Consider the following 26403-nt stretch of genomic DNA (forward strand, 5'->3'; position numbering starts at 1 on the left):
GGCTCTTTTAACTATCTAATCTGTGACATCTGCTGAGTTTACCGTCAACAATGGCTCCCCAATCCCAAATATTTTTGCCTCAAGCACATGTTTGTGAAATTATGATGTTGTTGCAGAATGTGGGAAAAAATTTGGGACAGCATCTTGTGATAGTTTGTGCCCAAAGAATCACTCCTTTACAATGACAAATAACAAATAAATCCTTATCAAGTATCTTAAGCAATAAAAGAATGTATAAAACTACTGGTTTCATTCAGGTTTTTGTGTAAAGATCTGGTCCCAGTAAAGATGTATTGTTACTGGTATGATCGAAGTGGAACACAGCTGGTGTGCTTACACTTCTCACAGCCCTCTCTCAAATCTAAAGGGAACGAGTGTTGCTTTAAAAACCAAACAAAGACAGAATACAACTTTAACACAGCTACATAAAAAGGTCAGGAAACAAATCATCTCACATGTAGCAGCTCACGGTGAAAACATTAAACACAGTTAACCACTGAGCGCAAAACCAGAGTGTCCCTGAGGCCGCCTGTCTGTAAGGCAGAGAGCTGTTTACAGCAGCAGGTAAATAGCTGTCTGAGTGGAGACCTGCACCGAGGGCCTGATAAAAAAAACAGGAAAGTAAACCAGTAATTGAATGTGAATCAGTGTGTTTTGGAGCTCGTGAATACCACCATGCACAAATAAAGCCATTATCTGCATTATTCGCCATTCCAGCTCATTCCCCTCAGGCGCTTTTTTTTCCCCTAATGGCACCGTCATTCAGTTAAGATCTTCTTTTCTATCAGCGCGGCTGCTGCGGTTATCAGGAGAGGAACTTTAATGAAGCAATCTTCATTCCCCTCCCCGACTGTGAAAGAGGCCCAAGACCAATTACTGCGCAGCTCAGCGGCCGAGGCGACACCTCCTTCCTCTGTTCTCTTGTCTTTATTGTCTCAAATGACACGGTTTGTTTTTTAATCAAGCCTTTTATTGTTCATCTGCACAATGACGACTGCAATTACTGACCGGACGGTTTATCCACATACAAGGGGAAATGGTTGAGTAGGTGGTTGCATGCTTTCCAAGTCGAAGGGAATAACATGATTTTATTCTCACAGGAAGGCAGCCGAGCATGCTGGGCTGAATCAATTCAGACAGCAGCAGGTATTGAACTGAGAGAAGCATATTTTTTTCAAAGCGCGTCTTGAAGATACAGCCTTTCATGCAGGATGTTTGTCCTCACTGGGGTCATGTTAACAGTCCTGTAAATAAAGCATAAAGCGAGGGATCTGTTTGTTATACTCGGCCTTCCTCTTTTCATTTGCAAAGATGCTTGTAAGGAAGCGTAACACAGATTCTGTTGCGGTAAGCATTTCTCCTCTCCGAGTCTCAGCTGCTACAAGCACCTAGCGTCTGATGCACAGCGAATGTTTGCCTCTAGCCAAAAATGAATAATGCACAGCATATATCATTTCCATAATACAGCAGCTTTGCATAAAGGGAACTGCACAACATCATGAGTCATAAAAATACCACTTAGCTAACAGTAGTGCTGTTTACGCAGGATGAAGGATGACACAGCGGCTAATAGTAAAAGAAAAGCCAAAGCTGCAAAATTACCTGTATGAAACGGATCTCAGTTCATTGTTGTGGCTAATCTCTGACATCATGCTCATGGAGGGAAGGTTGTACGCTGTAATAATGTCTTACTGCTGTGTTTCATGTTTGCAGAGATATAAATATATGTAATCTGAAGAATAATCACAGTTCTTTTCATCAGCAACTAAAAACGTGACAGAACATTGAATTTGTCCAGAGTTCACATAACATGATTTTGAACACAGCCTTCAGGGTTCCCACTCTTTTCCAGGACATTTCCAGGACATTTTCAGTGATGATCAAGCTGGTATGACAGTCTAAAATGAGTTCCTAATTTAGTTCCTAAATAGTCTAATATGTTCCTCTCAGTGGAAGTCTACATTGAAAGACGTGCAGTCTGTGGCTGTCCATGAAATCTTCTCTTACATGCTTAAAAATTATGGCAAATTAATTATAGAATAATGCAACCTCAGATGTACAGCACGTTATTAGTGCAACCAAGTAACAATGATGGTCAACTCTCATCTCATCTTTCTCTTTTCTCAATAAATATAAAATTAGCTAAGTAAAAAACAAAAGAGCCAGCAAAGGACTCAGGAAGCTGCCTTCCTGAGATAAATAAACAATAATAATAATCAGAGGATCAGTGCATTAATGACCTAAGTAGAACTGAATGACAAAAATGGCCACAAATGTTGAATGGGGATGTGGTTTTTTTTAACCTCGTCAGGTCACACGCAGTCATGTTGGAATAATTTTCCAGGACTTTTTACTTTTTCTCCCATTTCCCAGGTGTTTTCCAGTACTGGAAAACTGGTCAACTGTTTTTCAGGTTTTCCAGGTTTTCCAGGACGCGTGGGAACCCTGAGCCTTACTAACCTTACCTTACTCACTGCACCTTTCAACACCATAGAAAGTGAGCTCCATCCTCAAGCTGACTTCCTTTCCTGCACGACAGCTAAGCTTCATGATGATTCACAGCAGGTCCTGTTTAGATCATAGCCTGGACTAGCTAAGGAACGCTGGGATACCAAGACTGATGGACACGTACTGAAAACATCTGTCTGGGGACGTTCTTCTATTGGTGAAAACAGCAGCAGCCTGGGCAATAATTAACTGGCCTGCAGACAAATCAGTGTTGTAAGCTTGGTGCATATTTTTGGTTTTTCAACCAGTTAAAACCGGAACATATTAGTGTTCTATCACATTTTTTGAGACTTGGGACACAGAGCTTCAAAACATGAATGCTGCGGTCAAACTTGGATGTGTGGTCTCTCAGGAAAAAGCATAAAATTCGTCTGGCAGTTAACGAAACATGACATTTGTTTTAGAAAGCTAACTCTAATTTTTGCTGGGAAGTGGTTAATGCTTACGTTCTGTAGTGACGGATCTGTTGACACCAAAAGTATTATCATAATATTGTCAGGAGTGGCTGTTCACTGCTGTCATATTTTTGTATTGTACTGTTCTGTATCTAGGTCTCTCTGTATGTCCTCTCTGTTTTTTGTTTTGTTTTCTATATATTGTCGTGCCACCTGTGTTGCCTTCTCGCCCAGCAAATGAGAATTGATTCTCAATTAACTCACCTGGTTGAATAAAAGGTTAAATAAAATTAAAAAACAGTCGATGTTAACAATTAATCCAGTATCGATTAATTGATTGTTTAGAATGTACTCAAACCCGTTTTTTGTTACCGGTTTTCAATCAAGTGGAACAAACACCATGTGGTCTTATATTTCGTTCATCTATCAGGGAGGTGTTTTACAGTTAAAGCATGTTTTGATGTGAATCAGCCAAGCGGCAAACTCCGGTCTCAAACGATGAAGCCAATGCGGAAGTGATATAAACTGCAATACATCGAAAATCCGCTTGAGGCTGGCTGCAGAAACACCGGAAACCACATAGACATGAATGGGAAAAAGACGATCTTTGCAGCATTAATAAACATGTTTACAGCCTGGTTCAAAAAACGGCTTGGCCCTACAACGCTAATCTCTCTAATGGCACACACTGTACGGGGGGTGAATTTTTTTCTAACATGACGGTTAAGAAGATATTAAGATTATGAGTTTTGCCCAAATAAGGACATGACTGACGTGACTCCCGGTCGGGAACACACAGCCATTGGCTAAGAGACTCACACTACGTCACACTCTGCCTAGTTGAGTTCCGCATTACCAATATGGCCGCTGCCGTCGATTTGCTTCAAAACAGCTCTCAGGAACAGATGGGTGACGTCACGGATACTACGTCCATATTTTATACAGTCTATGGAATAAGGTAAAGGTGTTGCGCACAGCGGAGATGCTTGGGCCTCCACGAGCGCTTTTTTTCTCTGCCGCCGGACTGATTATGACCCTGTTGCGCTCCCAGCTGACACCTGCCCACGTACACATGCCTACTTTTCTCAATAAGAACGGGGTGACAGAAAACTGGACACTGTGAGTCTGAAATATGTTTCTGTTCAGTTCCCTTGTTGCAGTAATCCACATGTTGTAATCTGAGCCTTCACTTTTATGACTGCATGTCCGTGGAGATTATGAGCCTGCGCCACACGTCAATATTCAGCGTGTTTAACATTTTGAACACCTCAGTATGATCCGTACCTATTCATTACCGTCAATCATATACATTGTGTTGTGAAGGAAAATTTGATTTTGTGGAAAAAACGCATTTGGCTTGTCTTTGACATGGACAACATCCAATTTCTTTTTAATGATTAATCAATAATTGATTGTTAACATTTCCAAAGATCGATCAGGGAGAATACTTAAAATGTACATTCATAGTCAGGACACTAGAGTCTGTCTTTCAGCACCCAAAGGGTTACCAATGATTTATTGACATCTCTGTTTGTACATGAATTCAAACACATCAACATCTCAGCTCCACCCTGAGAGTGACATCAGAGGAAACCAGCCGCCGTGTGAATGAGAATGAATTCTAACACTACTTTAAATTCAGTAAGGACATAAAAGTAAAGTGTGTGTGTGCTGGTGTGTGTGTGAAGTCGAGGGGTAATTACAAACATTTGCTTTCCTTGAATAAAACAAGTTGGAATTTGTGCTGACATGCAAATCGCTCTGCTGGCCGGGGATTCACAGGAACACCGCTTCAGGAAAGGAAACTGCCTCAAAAACAGATTTGCCTCCAAGAAAAAAAAACTGCAGCGTCGTGCAGTTTATGAACTAAATTAGTCAAGAGCGCTGTGTTAATTTTTTTTAATTTCTGAGCGCTGCACTGAAAATCTACTCGGCCACAATTACAGAGCCGTCTCTTCAGCCTGTCTGCTCTTTCCACGAAAGCACTCAGGGCAGCCGTTGGCTTTGTGGCTGTGGGAATGGACTTATTACCAAAAGGTCACTGATCAGGATGAGCTGAGCTGCCAGATCAGCTGTGCAGCCTGATACTGCGATGCTCTATTCCCCTTGACACCGCATAAGCCCTCAGGTTTGCAGGTGGAGAACTGTGACGGGGTTTTAAGCTGTAGGTTAAATAGAGAAAAGGGCATTTGTTTGAGACGCTGTAATTCATTTCACCACTTACAACAGCAGTTAAGGGTGTTAACATTTCGTCCCCTTGGACTGCAAATATTTCATTAAGGCACTTAAAGTCGTCTTGGCAGGAGGAGGAGAGAATCTATTAGGTTTTGAGATCCAGTCACAAGAGTAATGGGATCTCAGAGCAGTTGTTTATCTAAGTGTAACTTTTATTTGTTCACTTGCCAAAAGATTCCTCTGTTTGCTTTCCTGTCAGCCTCAGATTACCATTCACTCGCTCTCAATGGCAAAACCGGCTTCTGTGAAACCAGCGATGTGATGGCAACACTCCACGCCGCGCTTCACGCTCCGCTTCTCCACGAAACCCATTAATAACATTCAGGAGACCAAATGTTTGCCAGAAAGGCTACCTTGCAAATGAGGACATTGAGAATTCAATGACACACATGAATCAAGGCCGGCCGTGTTTGCTGTCAAACAAAGTGCCGCAGCGGAAAACATTAAGGGTGAATTAAACTCAGGCCTCTGTCTGAGAGAGAGAGAGAGTGAGAGAGAGAGTATGTTACCGCGCCTCTATAGGAGAGAATTTATTTCTTTATTCAACAAAAAGTTGGTGTGAGGAGAGAAAAAGAAAGATGAGTGTGGTGAGGTTTCAGCAGATGTTTGAAAGGTGGAGAACGGAGGCAACAACAACTCAGCAGTCTGGTTCAGTCCATCTGTACGCTCTCACCCCGCTCTGCTCTCTCACCAGATCCTCTACGTCTTATTTATGGTCAGATAAGTATAGCTTGTCCAGATGGCTGCCAATCGTGGATGAAGGAGCCAGATTTTTTTAGTTTCAGTTCTCTGTTGTGAGGATGTGTGGGGTTTTTTTTGTCTTTATTGATAGGACAGCTGAAGAGAGACAGGAAATGTGGGGGGAGTAGAGAGTGGGGGAAGAAGTCGAACCACCGACCTCTGCGACGAGGACTATAGCCTCTATGTGGGGCGCTTAGACCACTAGGCCACCAGCGCCCCTTGAGGATGTGTTTTATGAATCTTAAGACTTTTGGTCGAACAAACTCACAAATCTAGATTACAGGATGGAGGTTTTTCCCTATATTCTCACCTTTAAAGCTAGGGTTGTTAGCCACAGGAAACTAGCATGAATTTGAATGTAGCATTTCCTCAGGACTCCGCGCGAGTAGCAAAGACGTTTCAATCAACACGGCTTTAAAATCCTTTTAAACTCAAAAGGCCGTGGCAGAGATCGACCGGTGTTTTGGTTTAAACAGCGACCCTGTTAACTGGAGACTCTCAGCCGGATGCATCCCTCATAAACGTCTTCAGACGATCATTAAATATCTGATGAGGATATTTTGAAATCTTAATAAAAAACTAAACTAGTTTGCATTCCCAGGAACTCCCTCTGTGTTTCAACAGCTGTGTAAACTCCACAAACACTGACACAATCAGCTGAAGGTCTCCAGTTTACAGGGTCACTTTTAAAACTGGAACACCGGGAGAGACGCATTCACGGTGAGCTGAGAGAAGACTACTGTTACAAGCTGCTAAATCAAGAGAATCACAGCTTCTTCTTTTGGAAAGTACACACACATACAAAAAAGATAGAACAAATAAAAACTAATGAAAGAAAGAGAAATCAAGTGAATCACAGATGTGTGTGATGTTATTGTGGATGGCGGGCGGAATAAAAACACTGCGGTTAATCTACCAATCAGACACGTTCAGTATTGCAGGCCCTGCCCCCTGAAAGCCCCAGGACCTTTGAAAAGTAGAACCGCCCCTAGCAGGGGCTTTTTAGGGGGGAGATTATCTACCCCTGAACTAAATTTAGACCCTTGTTCCTCTGGTTGAAACGCATGTAGTTCCAGGGTAAAGTTCCTCTTGTTGAAAAACGCCTATAATGTATTGATTGCCATCGGGACATAAAGATCATTTTCACCAGTATAACAGAAAGTGTATCTAAATCTGACTACCAACCCCAGCTTTAAGAGCCATTAAAAAAATAACAGTTTGTTGCAGCACCTCTCCAAACATCAAATATTTAAATATCTTTATTGTAAAGTCAGGTTTGACTGTTTTCTGGTGCATGCGTCCTCCTGACTATCTGGCACTTAGTCGCCATAATTTCATTAACCTGCTCAACCTGCATGATGTTATTGGCCTGCAGCTACACACCCAATGCCCAGAGGTCGACACCCGGAAACATCCTACACACAACAACAGAAACACACAGGTAGAGAGGAGAGCCTCTGCAGGAATCTCTCTCCACGTACTCTCTCTGCCTCCACACACACCAGGAGAGCATACCACACTGAGGAGAGAGAACACAAAGCTTCTTCCACACTCGGTCTCCTATTTGTCTTCGCTCCCTCGCTCTGTGTTTCACCTGCATCTCATCAGCTCTAAAGGTCGGCTGAGCCCGAACCTTCTCATTAGTCTTTGACCTGCCTTTGTCTATGCTAATGTTTGTTATGTTTCAGCACAAACATCTCCCAGAATAGCCCGTTCTTATTATGCTTGGTAAACAAAGCGATTGGGAGTCTGAAGCATGCCTTCATGATGGGTTCTCGGATCCTGCCGTCAATGGACAAAGACCTTCATTGAAAGGTCAAGAACGCGCCCGCGTCAGACACAGATGGGGGTGCCTTTAAGTCATCAATATTTATGAAGGAGGCGATTATAGAAGGAGACATCGATTAGGGCTGATTCCTCCGGGGTGAAATGTAGCCGTCATGTTAACACACATGCTTGCTTTTTACTCAGAGATCCTCCCGCTCTCATTCATTAAAGGATCCGTGCAGAACACAGTGATCAACTAGGAGGCTGTCCTGCAGCTCATCCCCCCTCGCCTGAATCCGCGTCCCTCCGCCCCCCTCATGAATATTGATGACCCTCCCCCGCTGTGCTTAATGGTGATGCTGTGAAAAATGATGCTGGGTGTGCCGCTCGCACATAATCCCCAAGGGGCATGGCACAAAACTAATATGCGGCTTTCGCAGGCATGAAGATGATCCCATCAGCGAGGAGAGAATTAGAGGTCAGAACCTACAATAAAGACAGCCTCATTTTCTTGGGTGAGACTTGATGATGATGGAGATACATATTCATGTCAGAGCAGCGCGCTGTGCAGCGAACAGCTGGGGTTTGAAAAAAGACCTGTTCCCTGCAGCATGCATGATGTCATCAGGGAGTGACAGCTCTGTTTAGGGCATCGTGGGGGCATTACATCACACCAGGAAAATTCAGGGACCAAAGAAGACTGTTTGTTCCAAAGAGCAGCCATAGAGTGTATCACAGCTTGACCAAATAAGAAGTGACATTTGGAGCAGTCAGCTGATGCCCTTTTAAAGAGACAAACAATGCAAAATGAGCAAAATGAGAATGGACTGTTGGTGAAATCCCTGTCCCTGTGCGGGTAATGTCCATTCAGAGCTTAGATCAGGCCTGTTTGTGCGCAAAGGGCTGCAGGAGCTAAGATGCTGGAGCATTGTCCCCCTTAAACTGACTCATGAAGGCAAAAGTTTACTCCTCCCACACACACAAACAACTTAATCTGTTTGCCCCAACCTTTAGTGGACTTCCCTCTGCCAGCCCACCTGTAGAAAGTCCACTAGTCTGCAGATATGTGAGCAGGGTGCTGATAATGTCCATCTGCCAACCTCAGTAAGATCTCTTCTACTGGGTTTGCATCCTCCTTCTACATACAAACACAGACTCCTGCTGCACACTCACCCACACGCCATGAACCCTAATATAGCATGTCTACTAATCAGATTACTATCTCATGAGCTAAGATATGATACTTCCTTCCTCATCCTCCTTCTAACACACACACACACTTACTACCTCAACATTGCAATGCCAGGAGAATGCTATTTCTGTCAACGCCGACTGTAGCCTCATGAGGATGCAGGCTCTGCCGCAGAAATGTTTGCTTTTGCTGCAAGACTGGAGTGCTTTGTTGGGAATATAAACATCCTGGTTAGAGGGATTGAAAGGAACACACAATATATACTTGATTGGCATCATCCTCGACTCCACTCTCTCTTTCAAACCACACATCACCAAAACATTCTTCTTTCACCTCAGATCCTCTCTCTCCTCCTCTGCTGCCCAAACTCTCCAGACTCAACTATTGCAACAGAATCCTTTACGGCCTTCCCTCCACTGACCTCCAAAAACTCCAATATCTCCAGAACTCAGCTGCCCGGTTACTCACCCACTCGGGCTCCAGAGCTCACATCACAACATGGCCCTGTTAACTGCCGACTTTCAGCCGGATGCGTCCCTCATAAACGTCTTTAGACGATCATTAAATATCTGATGAGGATATTTTGAATTTTAATAAACAAAAAACTAGTTTGCATTCCCAGGAACTCCCTCTGTGTTTCAACAGCTGTGTAAACTCCACAAACACTGACACGTTCAGCTGAAGGTCTCCAGTTTACAGGGTCACTTTTAAAACCGTTACACCGGGAGATGCATTCACACTATCAGGCTGAGAAAAGACTACTGTTACAAGCTGCTAAATCAAGAGAATCACAGCTTCTTCTTTTGGAAAGTACACACACATACAAAAAAGATAGAACAAATAAAAACTAATGAAAGAAAGAGAAATCAAGTGAATCACAGATGTGTGTGATGTTATTTTGGATGGCGGATGAAATAAAAACACTGCGGTTAATCTACCAATCAGACACGTTCAGTATTGCAGGCCCTGCCTCCTGGAAGTCCCGGGACCTTTGAAAAGTACTACCCCCCTAGCAGGGGCTTTTTAGGGGGGAGATTAACTACCCCTGAGCTAAAATTGGATCCTGATGAAACGCATGTAGTTCCGGGGTAAAGTTCCTCTGGTTGAAAAACGCCTAAAACAAAAACATTATATTTTTCAACCATAATCTAAAAGGACAGAAAAGAGACAGTAGGCGGGATCATCCAGTGGTGTCTTCATACATGCGTGATACATGTGCAGTCTGGATGCTGAGGGGTGAACGCCTCCTGCTCTGAATGCAGCTAGGAGGGACTCACAGCAGCATCCACTGCATACATGCTTTCACGTCAGTCTCCAAAAGTCTCCATTTAACACCAGAAAAAGTCACTACATTTGTCGCCACTCTCTTTTTTGAATAAGAGTCTTTGGAGGGGTCTGAAAGCTCGCTATATATAGCGACAAAGTTGCAAAGGTGGCAACTCTGGCCCCAACTTTTTGGAACTCTCTCCCTCCAAACATCAGCAACTCTGACTCTCTTCAGTCATTTAAAAACCACCTCAAGACCTTCCTGTTCAAACAAGCATACAACACATGACCTCTTCTCCCTCCTCACCTCTGTCTTTGTTCTGTTTTATTTACTTGCTTTATTTTTTTACACTTTCTGTAAAGCGACTGTGAGTACCCAGAAAAGAGCTTTACAAATCCACATCACTTATTAATTATTATTATATACTGAGGCTGATAATTGAAGCACTTTAGGCCCGCTATAGACCTAGACTGCCGGGGGAACTGGCACACTGACACACTGGGATCCTAGCTCACCCCCTTCCCCCCAACCCCCTCATCACTTACTTTAACTCTGCCTGTCCCATTAAAGTTACTAACCATAGACCTTTCTGGAGTCCCTGAGCTCCATTGTCTCGTAGATTCCTCTGAGCTGCCGTAGACGTCCTCCTGCTGCGGACAATCTGGACTCCAGCTGATACGGACGTGCTGGACTCCAGCTGCAACAGCTTCTACGACTCGTCTCATCACTATCACTTCTCTCTCTTACTCCCCTCTATCTGTCTTTCCAGACCCAACTCGGTCAGGCATGATGGCTGTCTAACATGAGTCTGGTTCTGCCTGAGGTTTCTGCCTGTTAAAAGGAAGTTTTTCCTCACCACTGTAACTAGCTAAATACTGCGATGTGCAATGCTCATGGTGGATTAAGGTGGGGTCAGACTGAGTCTTACCCTGTCTTGAAGTTGGGTCTCTGTTCATAATTTGACATAGAGTGGTCTAGACCTCCTATGTTTGTAAAAGCATCTTGAGATAACGTTTGTTGTGATTTGGCGCTATACAAATAAAGATTGATTGATTGATTGATTGACTTTGTCCTACACATATACATGAAAAGCTGTAAGAAAAGAGGCTTTTAAAGTTATTCTCAACAGTGCTGTAGAGTGGAGGATGTGTGGAACTTAAGTTATTGTCCATCACCCTCTTTTCAGGAGTCAGATTTTCCACTCTGAATATCAGCTGAAGGACATTAATACTCTATTAGCTGTAAATGTTTTTTTTAGACAAACACACTATGAGTATAAACTAATTAACCGTGTAAAGACTCAGCTGAGTGTCTTAAAATTCCATCTGACAGCCTTTTAAAACAAACAAACGTTGGCTTAATTATCCTGCTAGCTCCAGCTGCTGATATCTGACAGTGACAGCCTCAGCTGGCAAACATTGCAGGTTGTCAGCGAGAAACGAGAAGCTGCTGTTGTCTGTAACAAAGTCCCCATTGTTTCCAAATGAATCAGGATTTCAAGATGGCCCAAGTACATTCCCAACTCTGTGTTTAGAGAAAAAAGAAGAAGCAGTTTGAGTTCACGATAGAGGAGCTTCTGTGCTTTTTAAACTGCTTTCTGTTGAATCATCTCTTCTTTATTTACTGCTTGTGATAACCTGCCAGCAGAAGTGAGGGAACTTGTAACTCAGAATGCAGCATGTGTTGTGTTTGCGTTGCGTTGAATCTATTGGAGTTGCCTCGGGATGAGAGAGTGGAATCTCTGCCTCGTCTGGAGTGCATTATCCGGCTGTGATTGCTCGACGCCGGCGCACAATAGCAGCTTTTAAAAAAAGAGTGCACATTTGAAATCTGACATTTCATATCATGTTTAAGGCAGCCGAGCATTGTTCTGCTATCGCTCCATTGTAGCCGCGAGGAGAATATCTGTGTGGCCATCTGTGAAAAGATAAACACATAAAGCAGCACTGAGAGGTCCAGAACAGTGAGGTACATCACCACAGGGTGTTATTTTAACAATGGAGGAGTGTTTTTGTTTGGGTTTTCCGCTTGAAATGTCATCTTTAGTGGATTCACGAAACAAGAAAGGAGCAGCAACAAGTCAAAGCCACAGTCTGGTGGATGGAGGTCTGGTAGTGTGACATACTCACACACATTAAGACGATCTGTTTGGGCTGTGTCGGTTGTTTGAAGTCTCTGCTGCATTGATAAATGTTTCCTAAATAAAGCATCATGAGGCTGCCTCAGTTTTTGATGAACTTGTCCTACTTCAGAGCGACTTTGTTCTCCATGCTTCTCCATCTTTCTCCCCCCTGGTGCTGGAGCAGTGAGTCACCGCTGGCCTCTGTCATGAGGGGTACACTAGCTTTACAGATAAGTGGCGCAGTCTGTCTTAACAAATATTGACATTTAATTACTAAACCCAAATATTAGATGATCCCATTTTGAGGAAAAAGAGTCTTACAGCTGAGACACCTTGATGCAAGTCTTCCTTCTCCTCACTCTTCCTGCCTCTTCATAGATGTTCTCTCTAATAAACGCATAATGCCAGGAAACGTATCTTGCAAATTTTACAAAAGCGTGAATTGGCCTCAGTTTGGCATCAATATGACGATGTGGTGATATTCGTGACACTACTGTCCTAAACGTGTAGCTTCATTGATGATAACTCAAGATAACTACATGGTATCAGCCTCGGGCAGAGCCTCCTCTGAGCTGGGATGCTCTCTCACAGATGCTGCAGAAAGCGTTGAGAGAATTGTAAAGTGAAGAGTTTCAGTGGCTTTGCTGGACAAACTATGAGACAAGTCAATTTATAAACCACACAGAGTAGTGCTCACTGTCTCAAATTTGTAAGAAAGATCTCCTGTATCGGCACAAAGTGGAAAACACACGGCAAACTGATATATGAGCTCATGTTGGCTCAACAAAATCAGACTTTTTATGTGTTGGCTCGAGTAAATAGGGATTTTTTTTTCCTTCCATAAGTCTAAATATTGTCCAATAATCAAGGAAGTAACCTGCTGATTGATTGGAAGCTGCAACACTGATGTTGGGCATGCTGTGCAAAGCTTTCAACAGCATATATACGACAAAAAGGGTGTAAGAATGAGAGCTAAGACAGCACCCTGTGACTTTTACGGCCAAATTCCACCAGATCTGTGTCCGATCCATCGCAGCATCAGATCCGATAGGTTTCTATTCTAGTCAATGTGTTAACTTCCACTGGATCCGCTCCGTTGCGTTCCAGCTCCGTCTCTGATCCAGCATGCTCGAGCCCTCCGGATCAGATACACAAGACTTCTATTTTTGCCGGATGTTGGAGCATGATGCATCAATCTCAACCATAGACTGTAAAAAATATGGACGTAGTATCCGTGACGTCACCCATCTGTTTCTGAAGAGCTGTTTTGAGACCAATCGGCTGCGGCAGCCATATTGCTTCTGTTGAGCCAGTGTGATGTAAAGAGGCGGGCTTTGAGCCTCCTAGCCAACAGCTACAGTGTTCCCACAGGCAGCTGTGCCTCTCATTGGAAGACTGGTAATCTCAATATCTTCGAAATTGCCGAATTAGAAAAAAATTCACCCCCCTCACAGTGAGAGGACATCGAGAAATTAGCTATTCAGACTACACTCATCTTTTGTACCAGTCTGTAAACATGTTTATTAATGCTGCAAAGATCGTCTTTTCCCCATTCATGTGTATGTGACTTCCGGTACTTCCGGAGCCAGCCTCAAGCGGATCCTCGATGAACTGCAGCTTTTAACACTTCCGCATTGACTCATATTTTTAGACCGGAGGTTGCCGCTTGATCTCAACAGAGCAGATGGATCAGGACAGGAAGTCAGGCACCAAAACAAACTGAAAACATCCGGTTAATTTTCAGAATAAAACACTCTGTGTTATCACCAGATCGTATTTCACTTAACTACAACAACAAACCGTCATGATGAGCGGAGCCAGGCCTGGAGTCAACAGGTCAGAGGTTTTCAGAGGACCAGAAAGACAACATGGATGAGGAGAGGAGGAGGAGGAAAACCTCGGTCACATGCCTCCAGCTGTATGGCGGTCCTGCTCCATGCTGTGTTCTGCAACCGGTGGGTGTTGACGGACCAGACATGGATCTGGTTAAAAGTATTTCACGACAGATACCTGAAGAAAACTAGCTCATCAAAACTGAAACTACATCAGGAGTACAAACAGCTCCGTCACAATATGATGACTGAATTTACACCTCAGTGCCGAGTCTGTCACGTCCCTCTTCAAAAGTATCTGATCCAACTTTCCGTCCCTGATAGATTACTGCGACGGATTGTGCAACTCGAAGGCAGGAAAACATGACTCCTTTCAGATCCTGCTTCATTTGCAACATTCATGTAAGAGCACAAGCTGCCTGTACAATCTGCTCTGCGTGTATGACAGTGAGAATAATTGCCATGTCAAATCCTCTTGGGCTTCAACGTGTTCCCGTTCATTTGATGCATGACAACTGCCAAGGTGACGAGCGAGCTGTCAAGGCTCCGAGAGTGAGATAAAGCTCAGAGAGCAATTTAAATACTTGCTATCGTTTTTCGGAGTGGTGACATAGCAGGAAAAGTGTGACAGTTTTTGTTCCCACTCGGTGGAAATAGATTTTTTAAACAACTTAAGCATTAATATCAGAGACTCTCTTCATCGCCGTAGAAAGCTGGGGAGCATTATAGAGCGTGTGATTTATCAACACAGACGTCTGATTGTAACAACAGTCAGTGATAGTAAATGCAGCTGAGGGTTCACACGGCTGTCTCAGATGGAAGATGGAAGAAAAGGCGTGGGCGTTTCATTAGACTTATCAAATGGGCACCTCCTGCCACAGATGTTCCACTAAATTAGATCCTCAGCACTTCCAAGGCTTTACACGGGGAATTCTGGCGCTTTGCACACACATCCACACGAAGCAGAGCTCTCCATTTTGTAGTGAGAAAGAAAAAAACCACACAGCGTGATCCCTTCCAGTGTGTAGGTGATACGAAGGAGACTGCAGATTCTAAACTACATGATGAGGACGGCGAGCAGGGACAAAGTGGGGCGAGGGGAGTCCAAGGGAGCGGAGAGAGAAACAGATGAGGTGACATACATCAAGCAGGCCCCCCTTTGGTACCCCCGTTTGTTGAATGTAGTGAAGTGAATCTGTGTAACACGACTCTCTGTCTGCCTCCTGAAGGGGGCCAACAGTCTGTGACTCCATTTGTCGCGGCGGGGTATGAAATGAATAACCTTTCAGGGGGCTAACCTGGCCGGGAGCGGGGGGAACGGGGAGGAGCAGGGGGAGCGTGCAGCATACAAATGACGACGCCAGCGCCTGGCCGTGTGCTCTCGTTCACACAGGACTGTAAAACGCTGCTGTGATCGTTTGCATGACAGATTTGGCGTTTGATGCGTCTGACCCGCTTCCCTCTCCTTTGTCTGGTTATTAAACTGACGGCTTATCTGTTCGGGCGCATCAAAGAAAACACATTATTAGATAGCTGTATCATTTTGCCAGAGAACACACACACAGAGAAAAGGATTATCTTGAAGAAGCTTAATTGTTTCCCAGGCAACTAGTTCCCCACTAAGACGTTGACTGTGAAATTTCCGCTAGCGATTATTTTACTTTCAAATGACTTACTCGTGTCCTCCAGCTAAATCCTGCATGAGAGCCAACCTAGTTTTTTTTTTTTTTTTGATTTGGGGTGGGGGGGGGGGGGAGTGGGAGGGTGAAGGGGGTTGAAATAGATTAGAGTCCTCGAGGAAAACAACATCTCGTTTTAGCCTCCAGTACAAAAACAAAACTGGGCTACGAGCTGGAATGAAAAGGTTAGCCCAATGTTTATCGTTAATGATGGTGGGCTTCTGATGAGACCCAGCAGGGGTGATTAATTCATGCAATAAACAAGCCCGTCTGGGGTGTAGTAATTCCAAATGGGCAGATGAGTCATACAAAGCTGTTTGTTCCCTTCATCATTTGAAAGCAGGTGCCTGAGAACAAATATCCAAAATGGTCAAAAAACATTCAAAGCTCCTACAAGTGTTTCTGATCCTGGAAGAATCTGCTGCTGATTCGGAGAGGCGTTATGTGCTGTAATAAACACAGACGTAATCAGTCACTTTATTTAACCCTCCTGTTATGTTGCGGGTCAAATTGACCCTTTTAAATGTCTATTTTAGGATATATTTGCAGCAGAAAAAAGGACTCGTCTCTCTGAACCAGATGAGGGGCATGCACGCTCGTTGATGGTTGAGGTTAATACACAGTCAGAGCCATAAATGCAATGGTAGGGGAGACCAAGGACAGTTGTAACATTTTTGACATTTCTGTCTCTAACTTTGAGCTCTTTTAACCCAGTGTGTTCAAACTGCTATACAAACTATCTTCAAGTGTCTGCTAATGAATGGCCTAGAAAATGCCTGTGCAACACAAACAGAAAATGCATGGCTAAAGGCTGATTTATACTTCTGCGTTGAATCGACGGCGTACCCTACGCCGGGGGTCCGCGTAGCTCCCGTACCTACGCCGAGGCCTACGCACGTAGCTGACGTGCACCTCCTCCAAAATGTAACTACGCGTAGAGCCGACGCGGACTGCAAGCTCTGTGATTGGTCCGCACGGCAGCTTTGTCTTTCCCGCATTCATATCACTTCCAGGATCCCGGACATCGGCCGCACATCGGCCGTGTATTTCATCTCCTCCTCTCTATTCTTCATGTAATCATGTCTGTATGATAAACAGCAACATGTATCAGCTGTAGATTAACAGAACACGCTCTGAATCTCTGTGGAAAAGTAAACAGAGATCGTAGCGGGACCGGAAGCAGGCGACCGGCTATCAGAGAGACCGCACTGCCCTCAAGCGTTTCGGCGGAGAATTGCTGCGCGACACGGACACACCGACGCACAAGTATGTGGGGCTCATGTCCGTGTCAGCCCCTGCTGCGTAGGGGAGACGCAGATGTTTAAATCAGCCTTTAATCTCAAATCCAAGGAGTGAAATGTTAAAACTGTCCCCAGTCTCCCTACTAATAATTGGCATAATAATTTATTTTGGTGTTTCAGTTTTTGGCCTTGGTTTCCTCATTTTCGGTTTTCGGTTTCAGCCAAGAAGTTTCATTTCAGTGCATCCCTAGTTCAGTCAGACAACTCACGTTTAAATTGTTTATTGTAGCAGCAAATACATATTCATGTTTGGCGCCCAGGCTCCGGCCTCATCACTCCCTGCAGATAAGTTTACATGCAGACTTTGAGGAGTGATGAGCAAAACATACTAAACACCCCTGGAGCCTGCAAGTGGAAGCTGGGGAGGCGGCGGGGAAGAAGAAAATATCAGTAATGGCATGCTGCAGCAGAGGCGTTGACAGGCAGAGGGAGAGATGGGAGATTGTTCCCCAGTTTAAATAGACCGCCAATTTGAGAGGCAGAGGGCAGGATTGGATGATGGTTATGAGAGTGGGACATGTGACGTGTATGGCATTGCAGCTCGAGTTGTCTGCCTGAACTAGCTCGCAGGCGTTGCTCAATTTATAAACATCACTTCATAAAAATCAAAAAATCTAAATGTAAAATAAAATAAACAAAATCTATGTCATGTAAAACTATTGTATTTATATTTAGGGCTTTCCAATGTACATTACAAAAAAGTTTTAACAATCATTTTAATGAAACACGAGTGAGTTATCTTCATTGAACCATGATCTGTGAGAATTAAAGAACACCAATGGACTCCTCAAATCTTGATTTAAATGGTTCGTAATGGATTAATAAATTAGATTTTAGGGGCGCTGGTGGCCTAGCGGTCTAAGCGCCCCACATACAGAGGCTACAGTCCTTGTTGCAGGGGTCTCCTGTTTGATTCCCGGCCGCGACAATTTCCTGCATGTCTTCCCCCACTCTCCACTCCCCACGTTTCCTGTCTCTCTTCAGCTGTCCTATTGAATAAAGGCAAAAAGCCCCAAAACATTGAAAAAAATGTGGATTTTTTGGGGGGTTCTGACACTTTTGGATTATTGCGTATGCCCCGGGTCAAATTGACCCAGGAACATTAGTGCTGTTCCAGAGAAACGGACATAAACAGGAGGGTTAAGTTAATAAAAATCGGACTCCTGCGCTGCATCCCAAAGGCATCCCTTCCTCTTTTTGTCAAGAGAGACTGATGCACGTGCGACCGTATCTCTTCCTCAAAGGGCCGAGAGCCGCGGCAGCAGCACACAATAACCATTGTCTGCCGTAAATCCCCAGCAGAACGAGAGAGAGAGAGGGGGGGGGGTGCTCTAGAGAATTGAAACAGGTTTTAAAGTCACACCGCTGCTCATTTCTCCACCATTTCACTCCAACCACACAATACTACTATGATCTGCTCCTCCTACAGAGGTTACAGCATGCTTAACGCAGCAGCAACAACAACAATGCCAGAGAAGACTACAGTCACTCTTAATTCACCTGAGATTACCATCTCAAACAAAACACACAAACAGCAGCATTACGGGAACAGAGACAAAAGAGAGCGTGGCCTTTCCTTTTAGAGACACAAGGAGCCTTGAAAGAAGCACACTGCTGCCGTCTACATCCATTACAGCTGCAGCGTGTGTACATAAAGGCTTGAGAGAGAACGCTTTGAAAAGATTACATCTTCTTACCTGCAGTTTGGAGGAGGGTCTAGTGTTATTTCTGCGAGCTCTTTCTGGATCCTGGAAGAGAGACAGAGCTATTAGTGTTAAAAGTAAACTGGGAGGGAGACAGGCTTAAGGAATGGACAGATCTGAAGTCAGAGTTTCCAGTTTGTGATGAAGCCAACCTGCAGCTGTTAACAACACAGCAACCGACACGGGCATTAGGAGTTATTCTGGTACTGATAGCAGCCCTAAATGCCTCCCATACGGCCTTAAGTGTGGGATTATGTATCAGTGATTATGCCGGTCTATGCATAGATCAAACACAATTCTCCTGAACAGTAGCCTACACAGCATGTGAGGCTGTGCTGCCATCATGGATATGTTATGCTGCTTCTGGCTACTACGGTTTCATTTCAGCTATAATTTGACGACAGGGAGTCACATTTGTCAGAGCTTTGCTACATACAGCAGCTTCAAGTTGAGGATCTGTGTTTTTCAAGAGGCTGGAGACTAAACTGCCACTAACATGAGCTAAACTGGTTGCAGATGTTCTGTTTGTTTTAAGGTTAGGATTATTTTATTCTCCATCAATCATTGGGTTTCTAACAAGATCCAAATCATCCAGAGAGGTCCCCCCTCTTCTCCAAAACAAACACACTGGGTAATTAGAACCAGCGACAACAATAAATGAGGGCCTGTGTCCACTACGCTGGGAGGGCCTATTTCTATACAAGACTGAAGCAGTTCAGTGTTTTTCATCTGCCGTTTTTTATCGAAGCACTCACAGCTACACTGAAGCACCACTCTCATCAGTTTCTCTTCTATCTCACAGACCAATCAAAATCAATAACACCCCTTTTCCACTGAAGCAGTTTCAGGGCTAGGTCAGAGCCGGTGCTCAATTGAGAACCAGTTCTTTGTGTTTCAACTGCGAGAGAACTGGCTCCCAACCAGGAGAACAGGCTCCAGAGCAGCACCAAGTCTTTGCTGGTCTAGAACCGCAAACCGCTTACGTCAGGGGCGATGGGTGAAGTCGCCGTCCATGTAAAGCACGGCGAGGAGCACAGACACCTCTTTTTTCGACCAATGCAAACCGGGTTGTACTTCCATGCTTGGTGGTCGCGCTGCAGGACAATGGCAGAAACACGTTTAGTTTGTAGCGGTTTGCGGTTCTAGACCAGCAAAGAGTTGGAGCCGCTCTGGAGCTGGTTTTCCCGGTCGGGAGCCGGTTCACTGGCAGGTTTAAAACAGATTTAAGTTTCCACTAAGGTTAGCGTAAGGGCTGCAGGACAACTTCCTTAACCTACCAATGGAAAGCGCTGGTGAGAAGCGCTCTGGAATTTAGGTTGTGGATGCTGACTGGGCAAAAAATGCTATAAGTGGAGACAGGCCCTTAAACTATTTCACATTAAAGCCAGTGTTTCTCATGTTCTAAGGCTGTCACCAGGGAGTACAGAGAATCAGTATAAAGCTGGCAATTGTTGGCGATCTGTAAAGAGAAGAGAGTAAACTCATGTCATCTTGTAGGTTGTAAGTGGTGACATCACAATCTATCTAAAGGGGGAAATCCAATAAAGCCATCATTACTCTATCCTAAAAATATCTGAATAAACTGAGACTGTTGAATTTGTTATCTTCCTTATTGTATTCATTTGTCTGTGGTGCATGGAGGACATTAAAAAGCAGCCTGGAGCGTGAGGGTAAACATGCCTGCTACGAGAATTTCTCAGATAACTGTGCAAAACTGATGACTCAGACTGTGAAGGGCAACTGAGTGCAACCGCTGCGGCTAAACTCACGTTAATATAAACACAGTACTTCAGACAACAGTGAGTGAGTCCTCTCCGCGTTGCTCTGAAGGCCCTCAGTTTAAATGAAGGACACACAAAAGGGAGATGATCATAACATCAGTCGCTGTTATAAAAAGACTCAGCGGCCTGAGACAACCCTGTGCTCATGCTGTTGCATAATTCTGTCAGCGCCTGCCTGTCTTTTTTTTTTGTTTTTTTTTGGAAGTAAGTGCTAAGACTGGTGGAGGAAAGTGTTGGTGGTGGTGGTGGAAGGGAGACAAGAGTGCTGCAGAGCACGAGGCAAATCTATTCAAACAAACTGAAACGGGAGTATCTCTTTCAAACGACAGCATCGGCACACGAGCGACGAGCTGTGCGAGTGAGTTACCTCCTTTCTGTGGGTTTAGTGTCACGCTGAATAGCATGGATGTTTGAAATGACAATGCCTGTGGGACTGTGGTTCTTTTTATATAACTTCACACCCCTGGGGGCACATAGGGGAGGAGAGGCCTTCACTGTAACAAACAAACCCCTGTGTAAACGCTGGATTCTCTCTCTCTCTCTCACCTCTTGGCACTAGTTGAAAGTTTAGCAGCAGTTTTACTCGAGATCTTGGTCTCCTTCTTTTTGGGCTGTGCTTGCTCCCGCTCCTGTTCAGGTGGTACCGTTTCCCTTTGTTCGATATCAGAGCTGCCCCCGCTGGTGCTGGGGCTGTCGTCCGGTCTCTGCACTTCGCTGGACATCGTGGGCCCTGGAAGAAGAAGAAGAAGAAAGACGACTAGTTATATGAGCAAGTTGGCCCTCTCTGGGGAGAGATAAAGATGACAAATGAGTCTTTTTAAGTAAGTTGGGTTTGTTTAATCAACGTACAGCTGGACGTAGTACGGAGTTGAAACAGAGCCGGGGTGTGCAGTGTGTGAGCTCATGAAAAGACATTTGTCAGAGCCTGCAGTGCTGTGGATTATACATGTGTAGGACCCTTGTTAAGAGGAATATAACGAGCCATTCACCTAATGATCTACTAGAGGGTTTATATATGACAGGGTGATTGTTTGAGTAGCTGTACTGGCCTAGATTTATAAAGCAGACGTCTGACCTTACAATCATCCTTTTCTTTCTAGAGATGAAACCTGCAACCACCTGTCTGTCTGTCTGTCTGTCTGTCTGTCTACAACTTGTATTCAGCAGTTTGATTTTCTAATTTCAGTGTAGTGCTGCCCATTGTCAAAAACACCCTTCATATCTGCTGTTTTTATCATAGCACTCACAATATCACTGAAGCACCACACACGCCAGTTTCTCTTCTCCCTTAATGACCAATCAAAATCGATAATAACCGTTGGCGGTTCTAGACCATTTTTACTGTGGGAGCCAGGCTGGGGCCGAGGGTGTTGTCAGAGGGACACATTCAACCCTGACAAAAGAGACTGAGAAGGGCGAGGACCGGCTGAGAACAAACTGGCAAAACATCAGTGCATCCCTATATACTGGACATATATACTACTGTGTACTATATCAAAATGCAGACTTACACTCAACATGAGTCTCTTAGCCCTCTAAGGGACTGGAACCAAGTGCCACATGCATGTGTTCCGCCTGTAACATTGGCGCGATTCCAAAGCTTTTTTTTATTGTATAATTTTTGTCTGGTATGGAGGGGGGGCCACAGGGGGGTCCAGGTTCAGTTTTACAGGGGCACTGGCCCATGTTGGCCCCTCCCCAGAACCTCCACTGATAATAACCCTTTCCACCTAGGCAGTTTCAGGGCCAGTTCGGAGCAGGGGCTCAATTGAGAACCAGTTTTTTGTGTTTCGACTGCAAGAGAACCGGCTCCCGGCGAGGAAAACAGGTTCCAAAGCAGCACCAAGTCTTTGCTGGTCTAGAACCGCGAACCGCTTACGTCAGGGGCGAAGGGTGAAGTCGCCGTCCATGTGAAGCATGACGAGTAGTAGCACAGATACCTCTTTTTGACCAATGTGAACAGGGTTGTATTTACAGGCTGGTGCTCGCGCTGGTTCCGAGGAGCCCGCTCCTGGAAGAGGCACGCCATGACGTCAGATTTACGCATTTCCTAGCGCCAACTTTCCCTCACAACAACAACGATGGTGGACAGCTGCAGCTTGTCTCCTCGGCCAACCACTGCTTTGCCTTGGAATCCATTAGTCTCTTTTATTTTTTTGCAGCAGGACAATGGCGGAAACATGTTTGGCTTGGGTTTTTGATCACGGCAACCCCACCCCCTGCCCCTCGATCCTGATGTAAGCGGTTTGCGGTTCTAGACCAGCAAAGAGATGGAGCCGCTCTGGGACCGGTTTTCCTGGCCAGGAGCCAGTTCACTCGCAGTCGAAACACAAAAAAAACGGTTCTCAATAGAGCACCGGATCCAAACCGGCCCTGAAACTGCCACGGTTGAAAAGGGTTAGCTGAACCAGCTCCGAACAGAGCACCGACCCGGAACAACAACCAGGTTTGCGTTGGTTGAAAAGGGGTATAAGAGGCAGGACTTCAGATATCAAGTTTGTCAACAGTAATGATGCAGGTCCATTAGGAGGGGGATTTGACCACACTCCTTTTTCAAGGGTACAACTTCCAGGTCTGGAGCTGCTGCTAACACTTACGCTTTTTTTTGGTCAAATTCAGTGGAAGAAAAGTAAATGTGAAACATAGAGAGCATTTTAAAACAGAATTAAGGTTTTACTAAGGTTAGTGTAAGGACCACAGGACAACTTCCTTGACCTATCAACAATAAACACTGGTGGGAAGCACTCTGAAATTTTGGTTGTGGGTGCAGACCGGGCAAAAAATGCTGTAAGTGGAGACAGGCCCTTAAACTGTTTCACATTAAAACCAGTGTTTCTCATGTTCTTAGGCTGTCACAAAGAGTACAGGGAATCAGTATAAAGCTGGTATTTGCTTTTTATTATTAACTAAAAATCCAAGAGGCAGTTCATGCCTCACATATACAGTTCATTCAATCACAAAAGTCCAGATAAAGAAATAAAACCTCCATTGAAGTGAACATGGTCGTAAAGTAACACGTCTCCATTGTGACAGGTGAAAATGACGAGACCATCCGTGACAACAAGCAGCACCCCGATAATGTTTCACGTTAATTCAGCTAAACACACGACAAAGACCCGATGCAAACACAGAATAGGAACTAGAAATGTGATATAAAGCTATCTAACGTGAAAGAACTTGAAGTGAAGCCGAGGACAGCTCGCCTTTCCCGGGGGGCGTTTCACGGTGATGATGGGGACATCAACCTTTCAATAACCGCTGGGGATACCAGGGTCGATGCGGAGACGTTACAGCTTCAAAAATAACAACACAAACAACTTCAGACGGTTTTTATGTCATTAAATGAGACTTAATCGATTAGTCAACCCGTGTGGGTCAACATTTTAGAGGTTGGAATCACAATAGGGGTCGAATTAAGGGGCTGAAACCGAGCCGTCCTACGAAAGCGTCCATAACCAGGAGCTGGATTATCACACCGAGGAGGGAGGCGGGAAGTAGGGTGCGTTAGATTACAGCTTCGGGGTGTTTTTAAAAAAGGAGAATACTGGAGATAAAAGGAGGCCTCTGTGTTTTTAAACTCAATGAAAATACGCAGAGGAGAGGAAGGCGTTTCTGGCCGGGTTGGTGGAGGACGGTGAACCGCCTGGAGGAGGAGGGACAGAGAGGGGGGGCAGACTGTGCGGATCCTCGCCGTTTCTGGAGTGTCCACATTGTCCGTTTGAAGAGCAGTGACCCTGCCTCGGCACAAAGGGAGGCTCGTCCCACACATCCCCCCTTCTTTCCTCCTCCTCCTCCTCCTCCTCCTTCTTCCTCCCTGGAAAACGACACTTTTCTCGGGACATTTACTCACTTTTCGTGGATCTGAATGTGTGTCGATGTTTACCTGGCGGTTGGCCGTCGATGCTGCAATTCCGCGTCGTAATCCCAAGGTACCGAAGAAAGTATATATCCTCCTCACACGGCCGTCTGCTCGTTCCCGTGTCCTGGCTATTTAACTGGAGGTAGCAGCAGCAAGAAAAGCGATTACAGAAAACTGAGGCAGCCCCGGACCGCCTCCATGCGCGCTCCCGATCAACCAGCACTGCTCGTGCACGTCAGCTGCATTGGTTACAGAAGTGGCCTATGCAAGGCTCAGGGTCTGGACTCTGTAGCCTAATGAGTTAACTGAAATGCTTACAATGAAGGATAGCAGTGTTGATCCTGTTACTGCAAATGACTCTGACAATTACAAGTCTTCATGGTTCATTCCTGTGTGTGGTGGCAGACAGAGACGGTCTGAGGATCTGTGGTGACATTAATTAAAAACAAGATGGGCGTAGAGGCTCATAAAGTCCTGGTGCTCTGTGGTGAAATGTTCCAAACTCAGGTTATGACTACAAATACAATGTTACAATGTCATTTAGCAGACGCTTTTATCCAAAGCGACATGCATATGAGAACAAGCAAAGATCTACACAAGAGGAAACAAGATCAGTAAGAATAACAAAGTGCTTCAAGTCAATTTGGGTGCATGTATGTAAAGGCAATGCACAACAGTAAATAAGGATTTTTTCTTTTTTTTTTTTTTTTAAATAAAATAAGGAACATCTACAATGAAGCAACCAAACCATTTAAGACCCTCCATTAACATCATCAACAATTAACATCACCACAATAATGACCAAAGTACCAAGTGCTGGGTCACTCAAGAGCTGAACACAGATTCCCAGAGTAGAGCAGGACAGTGCGAGTCAACTGTAGCTGGAAGACATGATCTGCCACTGGGGACAACATTGGAGAACAGTCTAGCTTAGTGCATAGTGCTTCCTAAAGAGTGGTGACATTAATTAAAAACAAGATGGGCGTAGAAGCTCATAAAGTCCTGGTGCTCTGTGGTGAAATGTTCCAAACTCAGGTAATGACTACAAATACAATGTTACAATGTCTTTTAGCAGACACTTTTATCCAAAGCGGCGTACATACGAGAACAAGAAGAAGAAGAAAGGTACTTTATTAACCCCCAGGGGGGAAATTAAATTTTTTCACTCATGGTATTTTGGACATGCTACACATACAGTTTTTTTTTTTTTGGTATATACATACAAATGCACACACATGCAGTGAACATGCTTAGGGAGAGATGTCAGAGTGAGGATACTGCGGTCAACCAGCGCACCCTGAGCAGTTGGGGATTTGGTGCCTTGCTCAAGGGCACCTCGGCAGTGCCTAGGCAAGTGAACCAGCACCTCTCCAGCCACCAGTCCACTTCCCCGCCTGGAAGAAGAACAACACAAGCAAAGATCTAGACAAGAGGAAACCAGATCAGTAAGGGTAACAAAGTGCTTCAAGTCAATTTGGGTGCAGGTACTGCCAAGCAGTGTAAAGGCAATGCACAAAAATAAGTAATTTTGTGTTTTATTTTATTTTTTTAAAGGCCCTGTGAGGAGTTTTGAACTGGCTGAGAAACAGCCTGAAAATGATACAGATGCCTCTTTATGACCTTCAATAGCAAACAAGACCATCAGCAACAACACTGACACCTTCTCTGTTGTCATTTTTAATGCCTGAAACCGCCCTGAGGGGGTAGGTTGTCAGACCAGATGATGGATATCTCGCTTCAGAAACAGCCTTTATTTGACTGTTTTCATGGAAAATAATCACATTGCCTGATAAAGTTGACTGTTAAAAGACAATAGAATGAGGTTTTTGTTGAAAACACTACTTTTGCATGTATAGGACAAGAGATAAGAGGTATCGCTTTGTCCACAAGGGGGCGCCAGAATCGATACAAAACAAAAGTTCCTCACAGCACCTTTAAATAAAATAAGGAACATCTACAATGAAGCAACCAAACCATTTAAGACCTTCCATTATCATCATCAATAATTAACATCACCACAA

At 44.5% G+C, this 26403-nt stretch overlaps 1 protein-coding gene across 1 annotated transcript in view; it reads right to left on the reverse strand.

Annotated features, from left to right (window-relative positions):
• LOC117822660 (ubiquitin-conjugating enzyme E2 E2) overlaps positions 1 to 24596 on the reverse strand; it is a 56525-nt gene extending 31929 nt beyond the window's left edge. Inside the window, exons 1-3 of the mRNA XM_034697508.1 lie at positions 24407 to 24596; positions 21070 to 21253; positions 18737 to 18787 (exon numbers count right to left, since the gene is read on the reverse strand). Coding sequence (XP_034553399.1) covers positions 18737 to 18787; positions 21070 to 21245 — 227 coding nt within the window. The 5' untranslated portion in view covers positions 21246 to 21253; positions 24407 to 24596. The remainder of the gene's footprint in view (positions 1 to 18736; positions 18788 to 21069; positions 21254 to 24406) is intronic.
• Positions 24597 to 26403: the final 1807 nt, after the last annotated feature.

The sequence above is a fragment of the Notolabrus celidotus genome, chromosome 12 (assembly GCF_009762535.1).
Source record: "Notolabrus celidotus isolate fNotCel1 chromosome 12, fNotCel1.pri, whole genome shotgun sequence".
In the NCBI taxonomy this organism is placed as follows: domain Eukaryota; kingdom Metazoa; phylum Chordata; class Actinopteri; order Labriformes; family Labridae; genus Notolabrus; species Notolabrus celidotus.